Raw genomic sequence first — 17,619 nt, 5'->3', positions numbered from 1 at the left:
TTATGAATACTGAACCATTACTTGCAACACAGGAATAAATTCCACTTGATTGTGGTGAACGATTTTTGAAAAATATATTGTTGAATTTGGTTTTCTAGTATTTTACTGAGGATTTAATTAATTAATTTTTTGAGAGCGGGGGTGTAGGAGGGGCAGAGGGAGAGGGAGAGAGAATCTTAAGTAGGCTTCATGCTGAGCACAGAACCTAACGCTGGGCTTGGTCTCATGACCCTGAGATTACGACCTGAGGCAAAATCAAGAGTCAGACACTTAACTGACTGAGCCACCAAGGTGCCCACTATTGAGAATTATTGCATCTGTGTTTATCAGGGATATTTGTGTCTGACTTCTTTAACATAGCAAAATGTTTTCAAAGAAACCAATAAAAAATAAATAAGTGGGACTTGACATCAAACCAAAAAGCTTCTGCACAGCAAAATAAATCATCAACAAAGTGAAAGAACAACCTGCAGAATGGGAAAAATATGCTTGTAAATCATATCTCTGATTAGGGTTAATATTCAAAACATATAATGAATTCACATAATTCAATACCAAAAAACAACCCACTTTATTTTTTTTAAGATTTTAATTTATTTATTCATGAAAGACAGAGAGAGAGAGAGAGAGAGAGAGAGAGAGGCAGAGACACAGGCAGAAGGAAAAGCAGGCTTCCCATAAGGAGCCAGATATGGTACTCGATCCTGGATCCTGGGATCACATCTTGAGCTGAAGGCAGACACTTAACCACTGAGCCATCCAAGCATCCCAAATAACCCACTTTAAAAATGAGCAAAGTACCTCAAAAGACATTTCCACAAAAAAAGATATATGAAAGGCTAACAGGTACAAGGAAAGATGCTCAACAACATTTGTCATTACGGGAATGCAAATTCAAACCACAATGAGGTCACCTCATACTTGTTAGAATGACCATCATAAAAAGGACAAGAGACAACAAATGCTTGTGTAGATATGGAGAAAAGGGAATGCTTGTTGGAAGGATTGTAAGGCCACTATGGAAAATTGTATGAAGGATCCTCAAAAAATTTAAAATAAAACTACTATATGATCCAGCAATTCCACTTCTGGGAATATATCCAAAGATAATAAAAACCCTAACTCAAAAAGATATCTGTACCTTCATGATGTTCACAGCAGCACTATTTACAACAGCCAAGAAAGACATGGAAACAACTCACATGTCCATCAATGGATGGATGGATAAATATCTGGACTATGACTCAGCCACAAAAAAATAAGGGAACCCTAGTTTTGTGAGAACATGAATGGACCCTGAAGGCATTATGCTAAGAGAAATAAGTCAGACAGGGAAAGACAAATACTATAATAGACAAATAGTATAATCTCACATGTGGAGTCTAAACAAAACAAAACATCTCCAAGAGAAGGAGATCAGACTTGTGCCTATAAGGGGTAGAAGGGGGAGGGTAGGAAAATGAGGAAGATGGTTAAAAGGTACAAAATTCTAGTTAGAAGATAAGTACTAGGGATGCAATGTACAATGTAATGACTACAGCTAACACTGCTTATGATATAGGAAAGTCATTATAGGGTAAATCCCAAGAGTTCTCATCACAAGGAGAAAAATTTCTTTCCTTCTTCTTTTTCTTTTTATTGTGTCTGTAAGAAGATGGATATTACCTGAACCTGGTAATCATTTCACAATATATGTATATCAGCGTACTGTAGGCCTTAAGCTTATATAGTGATGTATGTCAATTGTTTCTCAATAACACTGGTGAAAAAAATAACATACAGGGGAAACCTGGGTGGCTCAGTGGTTGAGTGTCTGCCTTTGGCTCAGGGCGTGATCCTGGAGTTCCGAGATTGAGTCCCACATTGGGTTCCCTACATGGAGCCCGCTTCTCCCTCTGTCTGTGTCTTTGCCTCTGTCTGTGTCTCTCATGAATAAACAAATAAAATCTTTAAAAAATATATCATACTAAAGTTAATAAGGTTGCCTGACAGGGAAAGTGTTTTCAGTGTTCATTCACGTTACAGCTTGTGTCAGTACTTCATTCCTTTTTATTGCCAAATAATATTCCATTGCTAGGATGCCCCACATTTTATTTATCCATTCATTGGTTGATGAACATTTGGGTTGTTTCCACGTTGGGTATTATAACTCTGCTATGAATATTTGTGAACAAGTTTTTATATGGGCATGTATTTTTCATTTCTTAGGTATGTGCCTAGGAGTGGAACTACTGGCTCATATAGTAACTCTACACTTTTCAGGAACTGTCAGTTGTTTTCCGGAGAAGTTGCTTCATTTTACATTGCTACCAGCAATGTATGAAGACTAAATCTCTACAGCCTTACCAACATTTTTTTCTGATTTAAAAAGAATTATTATAGCTATGCTAGTGGGTATGAAGTAGTACCTTACTGTGGTTTTGATTTGCATTACCCACATACGTATTGATATAGAACATCTTTTCATGTGGTTATTGGCCATTTGTATATCTTCTTTGGAGAAATGTCTATTCAGATCTTCTGCCATTAAAAAATTAGGTTCTCTTTTTGTTATTGAGTTCATCCCTTTTTTAGTTGGGCAAAACCAAAACTTCCATGATCAGTACACCCACATTACAGTGCTAAGTACATTATAGTATATGAAGCATGGACATCACTGAAGCAATGTCATGGTGATTATTGCCCGTGTGTTCCATAGATGTGATCCCATCCATAAAACAGATGAGACATTTCTATCTCATCACATTAGCATTTTGCAAGCTAGGAAAGTCCTAAAACATTAAGTAATTGGGTTTTGTCAAGTTTTAAACATAATACAATGATTTGATATGTGATTTAATACATGATTTAGTCAGCCCAAAACTTGAAGGTAATAAACCTTTTACTACAAGTAAAAATAGAACCAAATTGTTATAATAAAGTCCATTGATGCTTTCAAGCTATAGCTAATTTGAAGTTTTACCTCTATGCATATTTAATTATTGAAAAGAAGTTGATTTGTCTATTTGTAAAGTTTGTCTTAACTCATTTAGTAAACATACTTTTTATTTGTTAAGAAAAAAAGAAGTTGCAAAACAATTACCAAAGTTCTTACTAGATAAATTAAAGGTGAGACCCACCTTCTCTTCCTACAAAGGTTGGTCTCTTTTATAATAGCAGTGACTAAAATAAATGGTGCTAAATTTTTGGAGAGAGTCTTGTTTAATTCAGAATATAATTAAAATCTCATGTAGCTTTATTGGTTTTAGTATCCAGCAGAGAAAAAATATTGAAACTCCAAGAGATTTTGAATTAAATAGCTACAACAGTTTTGTTTTATTAGTTCTGACTGTGTGAAAAAAAAATTATAAGGACAACTTCGGAAAAATCTAGTTCTTTTAGAGCCCCAAATGACTTTTAAAACAATAAAACAAACTATAAAACCTACACAAGTGATATTAAAAATTATGTAGTTCAATAAATGTGACATTCACAAATGTGGTTGTAATTTTTTTTTAACCATAGCAAAATGAACATGGATCTGACGATTGGATTTAGAAGAGGTGGTGTTATATACCTTAAGAGAATTAAGTGCTTCAATTTGCTGGTGAGCATTATGTAGCAGAGCTGGAATGTTCTATCAATGCCTTTTAAGATCTCCATCTACCTCATAGGGTCTGTGGCAATCAAAGAAAGAGATCCTTCCTCTTCCTATATTAGTGATTATTTTCCTAGCATTTTAATAATTATTTTTGGAAGGTTTGTATATTTAAGATCTTTTTGGCTGGTGGCTGAGTCATGCACAAAATAAACTATAAACTCATACTGTTTTTGAAGATGGAGAATAACAGCTGGCTAGTGATTTAGTGTAAAGGCATTCTATGATTGGAGTAATCATTCCAATCGCTTGCTAGGTAGAAGAGGCAGGAAAAGAAAAACAAAGATGAGGGAGAACATTTTGTGAAAAAACAATCACAGTTACCTGCTTAGTTCACTGAGGCCCCAATCTTTGAAGACCCACACATAACTGTTGAAGTCTCCTTTGAGCTTCAGATAATAACTGTCTGTTCTTTGTCCCCAAATCCTTTCTCTGTCCTTGGTACACAGAAGGGCACACTTAACTTTCACAGTCTTCCAGCACCTGCCTGACTTCTTCATCAGGCCATGTGATGAGAATTATCACTGGTGGAATGGGCACATCATCAGATCCATCTGTAGATCCGATGATTTGCCAATAGTCCTCCTTGGATGGTTTCCAGGGGTAATATACTACCTGAACTTGTATGCAGACTTCACAAATAATTCAAATAATTTTTTTACCTTAAAAAAATGAGATGGCTTTCGTTAACACTTAAATCATACTTTAAAATTGGGAAATTTCAAATCTACAGAGAAGCTGAGACTAGCACAATGAACATAAGTAAAGTCTTTACCTAAATTCACCAATGAATTCTAATTTGCTTTATTTCCATTTATCTATATGTGTGTGTATAATGTTTTGTGTATATATATATATATATATGTTGTGTGTATATATATTGAACTATTTGAAAGTTGCAGATGTCAAGACCCTTCATCCCTAAATACTTTAGCCTGCACCTTACAAGAATAAGGACATTTTACCCACAATACCAGTATCACATGTAACAGAATGAATATTAATTTACTAATGTCATCTAACATACAGTTCATTTTCAATTTTTCTCTATTAGCTCCTCAAATGTCTTTTATAGCTTCTTTTTCTTCTTTTTTTTTTAAGCCAGAATTTAATCAAATTGGTGTGATACTATGAGACATTGTGAAAATCCTCATCCTCAGCAATGTTTCACTTGATGGTTCTGGTCCAAAGATGATTATTTCCTGAATGAGTTATCACATTTTTTATTTTCTCAAGCTTTTTTTTTTTTTTTTTTACATTTGTTAGCTGGCATCCTTCCAGCTTTACTATTCACCATCCCTCTCTCTCTGCGTATCACTAAGGAGAGTGATACTATGAACTGTTATATTCACTGTGTTATAATCCAAAATGTGCTTTTGATGCTTAAACCACCCCAAATTTGGCCAGTGGAAGACTCAACAGGTATGTCTGTCTCCTTTCTGTGGTTTCTAGCACAAGATGCCTTGAGCTCACCTTGTACTTTTCCCTGATCCTTTCCCTAGGATCAGCCACACATCCACATGGTTCAATTCTCTAAATATTCACTAAGTATACAGCATGTTCTCCCTTCAACTCCACCTCTCTCTTCATAGACAGCCAATGTTATTAGTTTTTTGTGTAGTCTTCCAGAGATAGCTTACCTAATAGAACAAGGTCACAGATAAATATCCTTACCCTTTCCTACGGTTTTTTAAAAAAATATGTATTTATTTATTCATGAAAAACACAGGCTGAGAGAGAGGCAGAGACACAGGCAGAGGGAGAAGCAGGCTCCTCAGGGGGAGCCCAGTGAGGGACTCCATCCCAGGTTCCGGGATCACGACCTGAGCAGAAGGCGGGCGCCCAACCGCTGAGCCACCCAGGAGTCCCGTTTTCCTAAGATTTTAACTCAAATGACAGCATATTACACTCACTGTGTTTGTGCTTGTAGCGCTTGTCTATTAGGTTCTGAAAGATGCACAGGACTCCACCCCCCAAATATTGGGAGCCTTTAGGCTAAGTTTCAAATGTTTTAGAAAGCTCAGGGAGGATGACTTGACCAAAGTTGCACTGACAACACTCACTTGCTATTCTTTGACTATTCCTCCCTCTCTAGGTTTTTTGACAACTACTCCTTCTTCAAACATCACTTCCTTGGAGAACACTTTCCGTTCCTTAACACACCTCCCGTCCCCAACTAGATGACGTCCGCTGGTTATTAGGTTTCAGATCATTATGTACTTCTCCTTCATAGCACACACATAAGTCACAGCATTAAAATTTGTTTCCTGTCTCCGTGAGGACAGGAACTACTACATCTGTCTTGTTCACTGCTGACACACAGTAGTTGCTCAACAGAAATGTGCGCAGTGAAACTCGAACTCGGGCCACCCAGCTTCCAGTCCACTCTTCTTTCGTCTGCGACCCCGCTTTAGTCGGAGAAATAGTTCCTAGACGTAAATTAAAAACCTCAATAGAAAAAGCTGGGAAATGTGCATTTCCACGATTAGTGGAGGACCTTAGCAGAAACTGCTCACCGCGAGGTGTGACGACCGCAGGAGGGCGTCAATCAAGAAAATGCCCCCTTGCCCCGCAGGCGAGGGGAGCTGCACGGAGCCGAGGCCGCAGGGGTAGCGCCACGGATTCAATAGAAAACACGTGTAAACGCGAGAGCGGTGCTGCGCGCAGCTGCGACCCCCAGGGCCCGGGGACAGGGGACCTAGGGCAACCCCCTTTGGGTGGGCGAAGACCGCACGACTTCTACGTGGCATCTAAGACCCGGGCTTTCCCCGGATTCCTCCCCGAAAGCGTCCTCACGGGAGCGGCTGAGGGCTGGGGCCCGCCCACCAAGGAAACGGGACGGAGCGGCCGCGAGTGCCGAGCGCTTCAAGCCTAGGCGTCCTCACCCCAACTGGGCCTTAGCTAGGGGCCGGGTTTCTCTCCTCGGAGCTGCCGCCCGGGCACAGCCAGCGCCACCGGCACTCCAGGGCGCGCGCCCACACGGGGGATGCTCTCGGCCCGCGACGGCGCGGTCTGCCAGTGCCTCCACGCCCGCCAGGCTCGAGTCCGGCTGCCCTGCGCCGGGTCCACTGCTGCCACCCCGGGGCCGGGCCTGGGCCCGGGCCGGTGCCCCTCGAGTTTCGGCAGGGCTGCCTCCCGGCACGGGCCGGGCCCACGGGAGTCCGTGTTCCAGCGCTGCTTTCCTCGAGTCTCCCCTCGACGGACGTGGCCCTGGGCTTCCTTCCCTTCGAGCGCTCCGGGGCCAGGGTGCCCGCCGCCCCGAGCGACGGCGGCGGCGGCCGGGGACCCGGGCGCGGGTCGGTCCTGGGAGCCGGCGGGCCAGCGCGTCCCGGGGGGCGGGAGCTCGGCCGGCGGGGGCGGGCCGAGGGTGGGGGCGGGAGGCGGCTCCCGGGGCTCCGCGCCATTGGCCGCAGGGACAGGCGGCAGGAAGGGGCCAGAGAGCGCGGCCCCACCCCGTGGCCGGCGGAGCCTATCGCCGGGAGCGCGGAGCGCGGATAAATGTAGCGCCGGGGCGCGGGCCGCCAGCTCTGCGAGGGGCCGGAGCGCAGCGGAGCCATGCAGTACCCACACCCCGGGCCGGCGGCGGCGGGCGCCGTGGGGGTGCCGCTGTACGCGCCCACGCCGTTGCTGCAGCCCGCGCACCCGACGCCGTTCTACATCGAGGACATCCTGGGCCGCGGGCCCGCCGCGCCCACCCCCGCCCCCACGCTGCCGTCCCCCAACTCCTCCTTCACCAGCCTCGTGTCTTCCTACCGGACCCCGGTGTACGAGCCCACGCCGATCCATCCCGCCTTCTCGCACCACTCCGCCGCCGCGCTGGCCGCCGCCTACGGACCCGGCGGCTTCGGGGGCCCTCTGTACCCCTTCCCAAGGACGGTGAACGACTACACGCACGCCCTGCTCCGCCACGACCCCCTGGGTAAGGCGGCCGGGGTCATGGCGGGGCCGAGCCGCGGCCGCGGCGAGGAAGGCGCCACCCGGCAGGTGGCAGCGTCCAGGAGGCGGCGGGGGCGGAGGGGGAGGCAATAGAAAGTTGTGGCAAAAGCGATCGAAAAGCGGCCCTCGGGCGCGCGCAGGGACAGGAGGCGCGTGCCCCAGTGGCGCGCTGCCGGGGCCGACCGCACCGTGACTCAGATTGGTTTTCCTGCACCTTGCAGGCGTCGGGGCGCGCGGGCCCGGGCGAGACCTCTGGCACTGCCGCGGGGGCTGGCGGCCGAAGGCAGCCCCGGGGCGCGCGTGTCGCTCGGGGTGGGGTCCCCTTAGCTGGAGGGACGGGGTAGGGAGTGCCAGGGCGCCCGGGCCGGCCCTGCGGGGCAGGGATAGCTGCTGGGCCCGGGTGGTTACGAGGCTGAACCTGGTTCAACAAGCTTGTGCAGTGAAAGAGCCTGACCCTTTCCGTTCATACAGGAAATCTTGAGTTCTCGATAGGAGTAAATCTGGTTTCAGAAGCTGTTAAGTGTTTTCCTGGCTGCATGAAGCAGACCCTTCCCCCGGAGTAGTGCACGCTGCTGATTATTTTATCGACATCCTCAATACAGACAAATTCAGGAAACACTCGACTTCTGATAGCCGGGATCCGTTTTTCTGATATTGTTCATTTCCTCTGTGTGGGATGTGACTTTATGGCAGCTAAAATAACCAGTTGCTTCCTTTTTTCCCCCGCCCCCGAAGCTGTTTTGCACTAGTCTGAAGCCTGACGTAAGCAAAATCTGGGAGAAAAAAAAAAAAAACAATGCCAGCTTTCAAAGTGTTTGGGGGCAGGCCTGCAGACCCACGGACGGACGGACGGACGGACGGACTGACTGATAGGTCTTCGGAGTAGGAAAGGCGGGGAAGACACCTAGGACTTACGGTGTTCGCGGGGCTCGTCCCTCAGCGCACGGCCTAAGAAACAAGCCGACGGGGATCCGCACTCCCGAGGGGCCCTTGGCGGCTCCGGCATCGGAAGCCCCGGGGGCATAAAGAAACGGGGCTCCTTGCCTTGGGCCGCCAGGGTTTTAGATTTACTCTCTGCTATTGGCAGCTTCTTTGGGGACCCTAGAGACAACGTAACATTTTAATTAAAATTTTAATGTCTTCACGTTTATGATGAGGCCTTTAGCTCAGCCCTCCACCCTCTTTTCTCATCGTTAAGATTTGGAGGGGATTATATTTTAACTCCTTAAAAAAAAAAAGTTAACGTATTTTTTTTTTTTTAAGTTATCATATTTTTGATCCCAGTTTCGAGGGTTTGGTGCGGTGGCTCCCGTCCGGCGTGGTTCCGTTCGCCTGCTGGGGCGGGAGCGGGACCCTCAGTCGGGCCGCGTCGGGGGCGAACGTTGTCACAGAGCGCGCCCTGGGTTTCCTTGGGTTACTGCTGGGACCGCGCAGGAGGAAGCAAAGGGCTTTTCGAGATAGACCAACAGGAAACACATTGACGGAAATGTTGCCATAGCCCACGGGGTAGCTTTAACTGGCCGCCCCCGCCGCCGGGTGTGAAATCAGAGGAGGAGGCCGCAGCGCCCTGGAGCCAGGATTGGAAGCTCCACGAACCCGGGCCCCAGGGCTTCCCAAGTGGGCTCCCCGCGGCGGCACCTGGCCAGAACACCTCGGGTAGTGTAGCAGTCCACGCCCCCCCCCCCAACATACACACACTCGGGTGTTTGGAAAGTGCAGCTCACCAAGAGAGAGGGCCTAGAGGTGCAAAAAGTTGTGTATAAATTCCAGAGAGACTTGTTAAGGAGTGTCGTGGTATTTTAAACTCCATTTATAGTGTGTGTTCTTTTGGGGATCAAAAGACTTGTGCGTTTGAAATCATTTATGGGTGTGACGGCAGTTTGCATCTGTGAGTGTACAAGGGTGGTCTGTGTGCACATGCAATGTAGATGTGTGTGCCTTTGGGTGTTTCTGTCTCCAGGTATGCATGTGCCTTGGGGGGAACGCATTGGGTCCTTGTATGGATGGGTGTGAACAAGTCCGGCTGAGGGTCCGTCTAGTTCCCTCCTCCCCTTTGTCACCCCCAGGGCCTGACGGCTCCAGGGCTGTCACTAACCTCTGCTCTCGCTGCCCTGTAGGCAAACCCCTGCTCTGGAGCCCTTTCTTGCAGAGGCCTCTGCATAAAAGGAAAGGCGGCCAGGTGAGGTTCTCCAACGACCAGACCATCGAGTTGGAGAAGAAGTTTGAGACCCAAAAGTACCTCTCTCCTCCCGAGAGGAAGCGTCTGGCCAAGATGCTGCAGCTCAGTGAGAGACAGGTGAGCGCGCCTGCGGGCTGGGGGCAGATTCCTGGGGCAGGGGGCTGGGGGCGGAGACCTGGGGCGGGGGGAGCCACCGTGGGCTCAGGCGTTCCTCGTCGCCCCCTAATGCCTGGAGCTCTTGCCAGCTCCACAGCCCCAGATCAGCTCCGGTACTCCCCAGGTCGCTTGGGTTTGTGGCAAGCTTTCTTTCTCTTTCCTGTAGGTTAAAACCTGGTTTCAGAATCGACGTGCTAAATGGAGAAGACTAAAACAGGTATCGACAAGGTTCCGTTTCTATGGAAATAAATATTTTTATCATGTTATCTCAATGCGAGGCCTGTTATGGGTTGTATGCAAAAGTCATTTGAGAGACTATTTAACCTCTTCACCTTGATTAAAAAGGCAAATAGTCCTGCTGAAATTCAGGATGAGTTGCTCAGGTGGCAGTAATGCTAAAAGCACCTAATGCAGTTCCTATATCAATTATGCTTGGGTTTTCACACACTGGCTAGTAAAACTCTGGGCTAATTGTTTTATAAACCCCATATGTTGTTTATCTAATTAACGCAGGAAAGATAAAGTAATTGACAGTAAATGACTTACGCAGTTATCTTTGGGAGAAAATTGTTTCTTTTATTTACACAGCCATAATAAAACCAGGCAGAGCTCAAGGGTAAATATAAGGAAATAAACACCTTTAAGTCTTGTTTGCACTGTTTTTTTTTTAAGAAGAATTAAATATCAAAGAGTTTAAAATTATTTCCCATCTAATGCCAGCTCTTAAGATGAATATAAGACAGGTAAGAGAATATACAAGCTTATTTGGAAAGTAGCTTAAACTTACTAACAGTCTTTTTTTCCAATGAAAAATACTGCGTAAATACTATTATGCAGTATGTGATAAAAAGTAAAGGCTAATTCAGTTTTTGAAAAACCTCTTTTGACTTAAACCTAAAGATTTGTTTTTGATGTTCCAGTCTGGATGTCTTCTCCAGAGTTTTCTAGCCATTGTTGAACTGTTCATATGCCAGTGTATGTACAGCTTAGAATAAAATATCTTTGAAACCGTATTGGGGGGGATTGAAAGCAGTGTGCATTTTTAAATTTAGTGATCCTAACTTTTTCATTAGAAATAAGATGGTGTCACAAAGAGTACTTTGAGACAGAAAATAAATTGTTCATAATTTCATTATTCTAACATTTAAAAATTTGTAGATTCTCTCTCAATCTCTGACCTTGTGCATCTCTTGGTTGCTTAGTTACAAGCCTAGTGAATATATTATTCTATAGTTTTACTTTAAAAAAGCCTTTAGCAATATATCGTATTTCTTTGTAGTGTTTATGTCTGCTTTAGACAAACAGAATTAAAAATTCACTCATATATTTAGTTCTTGTTCAAAGGCTTGACTGCAGTTTACCAGGGATTTTTTAAATAGTGGTTCCTATGTAACGTGGGAATATATTTTCCAGAAACTTCCCCCGGATTTTAAGTAAATTGTAATTGTCTCCCTTTACAGTTGGCAATATTCTTCCAGTTCTGCCTTTTTACCTTTGCCATGATTTTGTGACTATAATGAGTATTCGTAAGTTTATAGATTTACTCCAGCAAATGGATGAAAAAGTATTCCATTTTGAAACTTCCCTGAATTTACTATTTAGCATTCATATTTCTTAAATGTCTGGAAGACCCTGTTAAATGGCAAGGTTTAAAAATGCTTGAAGAGGGACGCCTGGGTGGCTCAGTGGTTGAGCGTCTGCCTTTGGCCCAAGGCGTGCGTGATCCTGGAGGCCCAGGATCAAGTCCCACATGGGGCTCCCTGCATGGAGCCTGCTTCTCCCTCTGCCTTTGTCCTACCTCTTTCTCTGTGTCTCTCATGAATAAATAAATAAAATCTTAAAAAAAAAAAAGCTTGAAAAATGAAGATAGTGTGTATCTGTAATGATCTATTCTCTCCTCTCCCCTAAACTTTTAAGAATCTTGAAAGTTGAAAGCACTAGGTATAACTAAAAATCTTAAAGGTGATAGAGAATGAAAACACATTTTGATATATGTCTCTTATGTCTCCATATTTCATGAGCCTACCAATTTCCATCTTCATTCCTTTCAGGAGAACCCTCAAAGCAATAAAAAAGAAGAACTAGAAAGTTTGGACAATCCCTGTGACCAGAGGCAAGACTTGTCCAGTGAGCAAAATAAAGGTGCCTTGGACAGCTCTCAATGTTCACCCTCCCCTGCCTCCCAGGAAGACCTTGAATCAGAGATTTCAGAGGATTCTGATCAGGAAGTGGACATTGAGGGCGATAAAGGCTATTTTAATGCTGGATGATGACCACTGACATTCGGAAAGTTCAGAAAACTAGACTCGGGAATAACATTTGCTACAGAAAATCTCTGTAGACATACTGGAAAGCTATGAGAGAGGGAATCAATTTTCTGGAAACCTGAAATATTTGGTGCACTGGCTAAGCAGCAAACTTACATTGAAACCTTTAATTTTTACTTAAATGGCTTATGTACTGATTGTAGATTGTATGATGAAGGGACTCTTCACTGATTGAATTCACCCCCTTTTTAAAAAAGTAATTTTTTTTTCTATTTATAAAAAGTAATTTTGAACTTTTTTCATTAAATTTTTAAGTTATAACTTTAAAGATTTTAATAAGATCTTGAATAACTTTTTAATCTGTATCTACATCCCACTTACTGGAAAACCAAAAGGGCACCCCAGATTCCAGAGGTATGCCATGGAAAGGGGTGGCGGCCACATTTCAGACAGCCTTGGAATATTTTAAAAGGAAGAAACATCCTTTACTTTCATATTACATTCTTACACTGCTGCCTTAAATCCAATATGATCTCAGAGATCGTGTCTCGGGGGATGTGCGTGTTCTTTTTGTCAGATATAGTTGATAAGAATCTTAAATGCTTGTTTTGCACTATCACTTAGTACCTTGTATGACCAAGTTGTTAAGGGAATAGTACAGTCCAATTCAAGCAGAGAAACTGACTTGTCGGTGGCTAAAATTAATCACGGATGAACTAGAAGTAGCAGGTTAACTAAATGTAAGTAGACTGTAGATATTTGTGTTTTATATCAAACTGTTTATAATGTGTATGTATATATAATTGTTCACTGTAAAAAAAAAAATGACCGAAATGGTGTTTTTTTTTTTTTTTAAATGAGTAACTTGTGTATAAAATAAACCCGTCGGCAAGACGACTGACCTCGAGGGACCTCTCATTCTTCCAACGAAACAAACGCACACCTCTCATTACCGTTCCTCCAAGCGCCACTCGGGTCCCGGCGCGGGGCTGGGCGCGGGGCTGGGCGCGGGGCTGGGCGCGGGGCTGGGCGCGGGGCAGGGCGCGGGGCGGTAGACCTGGGCCTTTCCCTCGCGGAGGAGGGAGGCTGGGGGCAGGGGAGGGTCTGGACGTGTGCGTGTCGCGGCCGGGGGAGGTCCCCGCCGCGGACCCGGGATGCGGCAGGTAGCTGCAAGAGCCGGGGGCCGAGGCCGGCTGCGCGGGGAGCCGCGAGGCCGCCGAACCCCATCGATTCGCCCCGGCTCCCAGGCTGGCCCGGGCCGCCGTCCTTGACCGGCGTGAGTCAACACTGCGTCATCCCTTGGCGGCCTCATCCCTTGGCGGCGGAGCCCGGGGCGGCGGGGGGTCCGCGGAGGGGGTGGAGGGAGCCTGCCCGGGAAGAGCCGGGAGGTGGTGTGAGACCGCGAGTCTCAAGCTACAGCCAGCTTCAGAAGCACCTGCACGGCTCGAAACTCTTGGCCAGCCCTGTCGCCAGAGTTTCTGATTTGGTAGGTCTAGAATGGCACGGGGAATTTGCACTTCAGCAAGTGATCAAGTGATGGCAAAGCTGCTGGTAGGAGGACCGAGCTCCAAGAACCACTGTTCTAAGGCGCTCCTCCGGTGGAAGCAGGTGGGGCCCCGCATACCCCCTCCTTTCTCACCTGCTTCCCTTCTCCCAGTCACTCCTCTCAGTGTGGGAGCAGGTGGCGGAGAGGACTGTAAGGGAGGAAGAGGCAAACCGGGCCTATCTAGGCCTGTGGGAGCAAGAGTCTGATGGCTATGGGGGCCTGGCAGGGCCAAGGAAGGGGTACTGTGAGATGAGAGAATGGAAGCCCCAGGTAAGGCGGGATGTGGGGGTGAGTGCAAGGGTGGCCTGATGTTTCTGATTGGCCCAGGGATTGCATCCAGCTGCTTGCCTAGTGGAGCCAGGAACCATCAGGCCCCTGACATTCCAGGAAAGTGATGAGAGGCCTGTTGGGGGAGAGGTCCAGAAACCTCTTCCTCTAGCCTGGGCCTCCATGGAAGCCTGTAGTTGTTTGTGGAGTTGCCTGACTGAGGGTACCCGAAGGAATGACACTGTCCCCTGCATTGCTGATGGGGGCTATGGTTCCCCAGACCTAGGCCCTCCAGTGAAGACATAGTGAAAAGTTTTCTGCTTTTAGGGAGCTGTTACAGTCTGTCTCCTTATATTCCAAGAAGGCACCTGGAATTGGCTGTGAATTTAAATTTCTGAGAAAATTAGCACCAGGTGCTTAAACAGAGAAGTGTGAATAGGCCTGGAAGTTTAATCATTTGGGCTGGGAGTTTTAGTTGTTGGCCTCAGTTCTCTCATCTGTGGAATGGAGATGGTCTCATTGATCTACATGATCCTCTCCAGCCGCCAAATTCCCAACTCAGCTCAAGATCTTTATCTTTTTTTATAATTTTTTTAATTTTTAATTTTTAAAGATTTTATTTATTTATTCATGAGAGACACAAAGAGAGAGAGAGAGAGAGGCAGAGAGAGAAGCAGGCTCCATGCAGGGACTCGATCCTGTGACTCAAGGGCTGAAGGCAGGCGCCAAACCGCTGAGCCACCCAGGGATCCCCTCAAGATCTTTATCTTTATGGTTTCCCCTATTCTCTGCCTACATCTAGGTTTCAAGGGTCATCATCAGTCTCACTTGAAAATGGGGCTGTCTGCATCAGAGTTTTGGAGAATGGGAGGCTTGTGGGCCTAATATTGAATTAAAGCAATCCTGAAATCAGTTCGTGTGTGTTTCACTCCTGGAGATAACCTCTGGTTAATGTTTATTCTTGAGAATAACTATCATGATGATCAAGCAGAGAAATACAGCCTTATGTATTGATTGACACTAGAAAAGTTGAAGGGCGAAATCTTGTTTTAAAGTAGAGTTTCCTGAATCCAGAATGTTTTCTAGTTTAAAGCTATTCCTGACCCTCCTCAAATTGCTCATATTCTGAATCTAAACATAGTCTTAAGGATCAAGAGCATGTTCAGTGGAGAAGTACAGTATTCTCAGGGCATGGGTTGGCATTAACTGTTTTCAAAATGTCCCATTGCAGATCGCCAATGAATATTTACAAATTCTTCCTACAATCCAGGCATTTTTCATTTGTTTGTCTTTTGGCTATTTCATGTTGAAGCAGCATGTATGACCTTTACAGCACAACTCCTGTCTTGTTTTTAACTCTTTTTATCAGGAGATTCAACTTGAAAACGGTTATCATTTAGCAGAAAGACAAACAGAAAAGCACATTTTTGTAAGCAAAACGTTAATGATTGGAAGAATTGCCCTAATTTCACCATGACAGTGTGTGATTAATCCCCTGGGTCATGTACTTATACTTTAAGTTATTCAGTTCGTTGGTCTTTGATATTCAGAACCCTTTCTAACTTAATAGGATATTGATTTTGTTGGATGATGTACTTTGACTCTTTAAACAACATCACTTTTAGGGATGACTAGCCTGCTGTGTAGTATTTTATTTAGAGAACTATTGCATAAGGTTTCTTTTTCTTACTTTTTATGGTTTTCTCAGGGTGAAAGCTGATAAAACATCTTGTGGGAAAAGAGGAAACCATCTCTGATAGTGAAAGTACCTATTCTCTTTCAACATTTCTGACAACTTTTTTTTTTGTGGTTTCATTGCTGTGAATATTCATTTTACTTAATGGAGGCAGGGCAAGGATTCAAGAAAATGTATTTGGACGTGGGGGAAGTGCACTTCGTTGGGAACAGACTGCCCTTACTAAAATTCCTATTCTAGTTATACTGCCTTGTGTAACTCAAGCTCAGAAGCTCACTCTTTTGATCTTTCTTTAAAATCCAGTAATCAATGATCCTTTAAATCTGTGCTTGGAGGTGAGAATTTTGTGACTCCTGGCAACATGGGACAGAATGTGGAGAACGAAACAGTCACCTGGGATGCTTCTGAATGGTTAGGAGTTTGGTCTCTTGTAAAAATAATCAGATGTTGTACCCACATTTCCATCACTTTGGATTTCATGAAATTCCAGCTGGATTCTGTATTTGTCCAATCAAATTCTGTCCTTTGATACTTTTTTTTTTTTTTTTTTTTTTTGGTGTTGTTAAATCCAAATGACAACCACTTTGGAGATTCTTACCACCTACCAAAATATCTGAGATCCAGGATATCTTCAGATCTAGCTGAGGGGACACCAATGTCAGGAATTATGCTATGCCATTGTGGATAAAAGAAGGGCTTGCAGAATGGCTCTCTTGTTGGTTGGGGGCCTTGGGAACTGTGAATTCTCAGCCCAGCTTCTAGAGAGGTGGGCTGCTTACCTGAGAGGAAGCATCAGACCTGGCACTCAGTGGGTGCCAAGCATTAGCTAGAAAAACTAGAAAGGCCTCACTAACTCCCTTCTTTTAAGGTGGCTCTTTGATACGCTGTAGCAGGCGGTAAATCTCCTCTGTCTGATGTACACAAATCTCTGCAGACAATGGAAAGGGCTGTGGGGAGGAGACCTTGGAGCTGGCAAAGGCATTTCCTGTCTGCAAAGGATCTCGACTTTGGAGCATCCGGGGGTTGCCTCGAGGTTTTTGAGGCAGCCGAACACTTTTCCGAGTAGCTACTTAAAAAAAAAAAGAAGAGAAGAAAGAGGAAAAAAGGGAGGGGGTCACTGCCAATTTCAAGTAATTTTTCCAGATGGAAGCCAATGAGACATATCCTCATTTAAAAAATATATATTAAAGCTTATTTTCTAACCATTTGAATTTTTTCTAATTTGAAAGGGAAGTTTGGGATCATTAAAAATCTTAAACATTCAAAAATCTCATCACTCTCCAAAGACAACTACAGGGAAAAGTTAACGGTACCCATCCCCCCAACCCCTCCACACCAAGATACTTGCAGGAAGAGAAATGCCTATTGAGTTTTCTCCATGAAACTTGTTTATATTTTTCTTTTGTAATTTAATTCTACCTCCTCATCCTTCCTTACCTCTCTCTACTTCTTTTTATTCATTTCCTTTCTCCACTCCACCTACCCGTACTACCACCCCCCTTTCAGGATTTCTCTTCCTCATTGATTTTATTTCCCCATTAAGAATAAAAAATAACTAGTCTCAGTTCTTTAGATGTCACAATTAGGGCCAAGATTTTCTTGGCCCTAATACTGACAAATATATAGAAATGTTCAACTTTCAGGTGGAAATTCTAGGTTTGAGGAAGATGTTGCTGGAGTCCTAGAACACTGCCCTCATCCCTCTAAACAGTTCTTTAGTTTAGCTTTTTTGTTTTTGTTTTCTTTTTTAGACCAGGATAAGTGATAATAGTGAGAGTAATAGAAAAGTAATAATATTTGTCCCTCTGGACCGCCTGGGTGGCTCAGCTGGTTAAGTGTCCCACTCTTGATCTCAGATCAGGAAGTCATGGCAGAGGCCTCCAGGAGCTCTTGGCAGAGAAAAGGAGAAGGGATTGTAGTCCCAGGGAGGGGGAT

At 44.9% G+C, this 17,619-nt stretch overlaps 1 protein-coding gene and 1 long non-coding RNA gene across 3 annotated transcripts in view; both read left to right on the top strand.

Moving 5' to 3' along the window:
• Positions 1-7,136: 7,136 nt before the first annotated feature.
• Positions 7,137-13,082, top strand: HHEX (hematopoietically expressed homeobox). Its single transcript, XM_077878382.1, has 4 exons — positions 7,137-7,556; positions 9,691-9,869; positions 10,075-10,125; positions 11,960-13,082. Exons 1-4 carry the CDS (start codon positions 7,193-7,195, stop codon positions 12,176-12,178), a joined length of 813 nt encoding a protein of 270 aa, XP_077734508.1. The 5' UTR covers positions 7,137-7,192; the 3' UTR covers positions 12,179-13,082.
• A 430-nt stretch (positions 13,083-13,512) lies between these two features.
• LOC144301394 (uncharacterized) overlaps positions 13,513-17,619 on the top strand; it is a 64,551-nt gene continuing 60,444 nt past the window's right edge. For both annotated transcript variants that reach the window (XR_013368220.1, XR_013368221.1), the window contains exon 1: positions 13,513-13,661. This is a non-coding gene — a long non-coding RNA (uncharacterized LOC144301394). The remainder of the gene's footprint in view (positions 13,662-17,619) is intronic.

The sequence above is a fragment of the Canis aureus genome, chromosome 29 (genome assembly GCF_053574225.1).
Source record: "Canis aureus isolate CA01 chromosome 29, VMU_Caureus_v.1.0, whole genome shotgun sequence".
Classification (NCBI taxonomy): domain Eukaryota; kingdom Metazoa; phylum Chordata; class Mammalia; order Carnivora; family Canidae; genus Canis; species Canis aureus.
This window is presented reverse-complemented; position numbering and strand designations above follow the sequence as displayed.

Excerpts from the sequence above, each read along its gene's own strand:
- HHEX (XM_077878382.1), top strand. The coding sequence starts at position 7,193 with ATGCAGTACCCACACCCCGGGCCGGCGGCGGCGGGCGCCGTGGGGGTG. Across the intron at positions 7,557-9,690 it reads GCTCCGCCACGACCCCCTGG|GCAAACCCCTGCTCTGGAGC; the intron begins GTAAGGCGGCCG and ends GCTGCCCTGTAG. Across the intron at positions 10,126-11,959 it reads AATGGAGAAGACTAAAACAG|GAGAACCCTCAAAGCAATAA; the intron begins GTATCGACAAGG and ends CATTCCTTTCAG.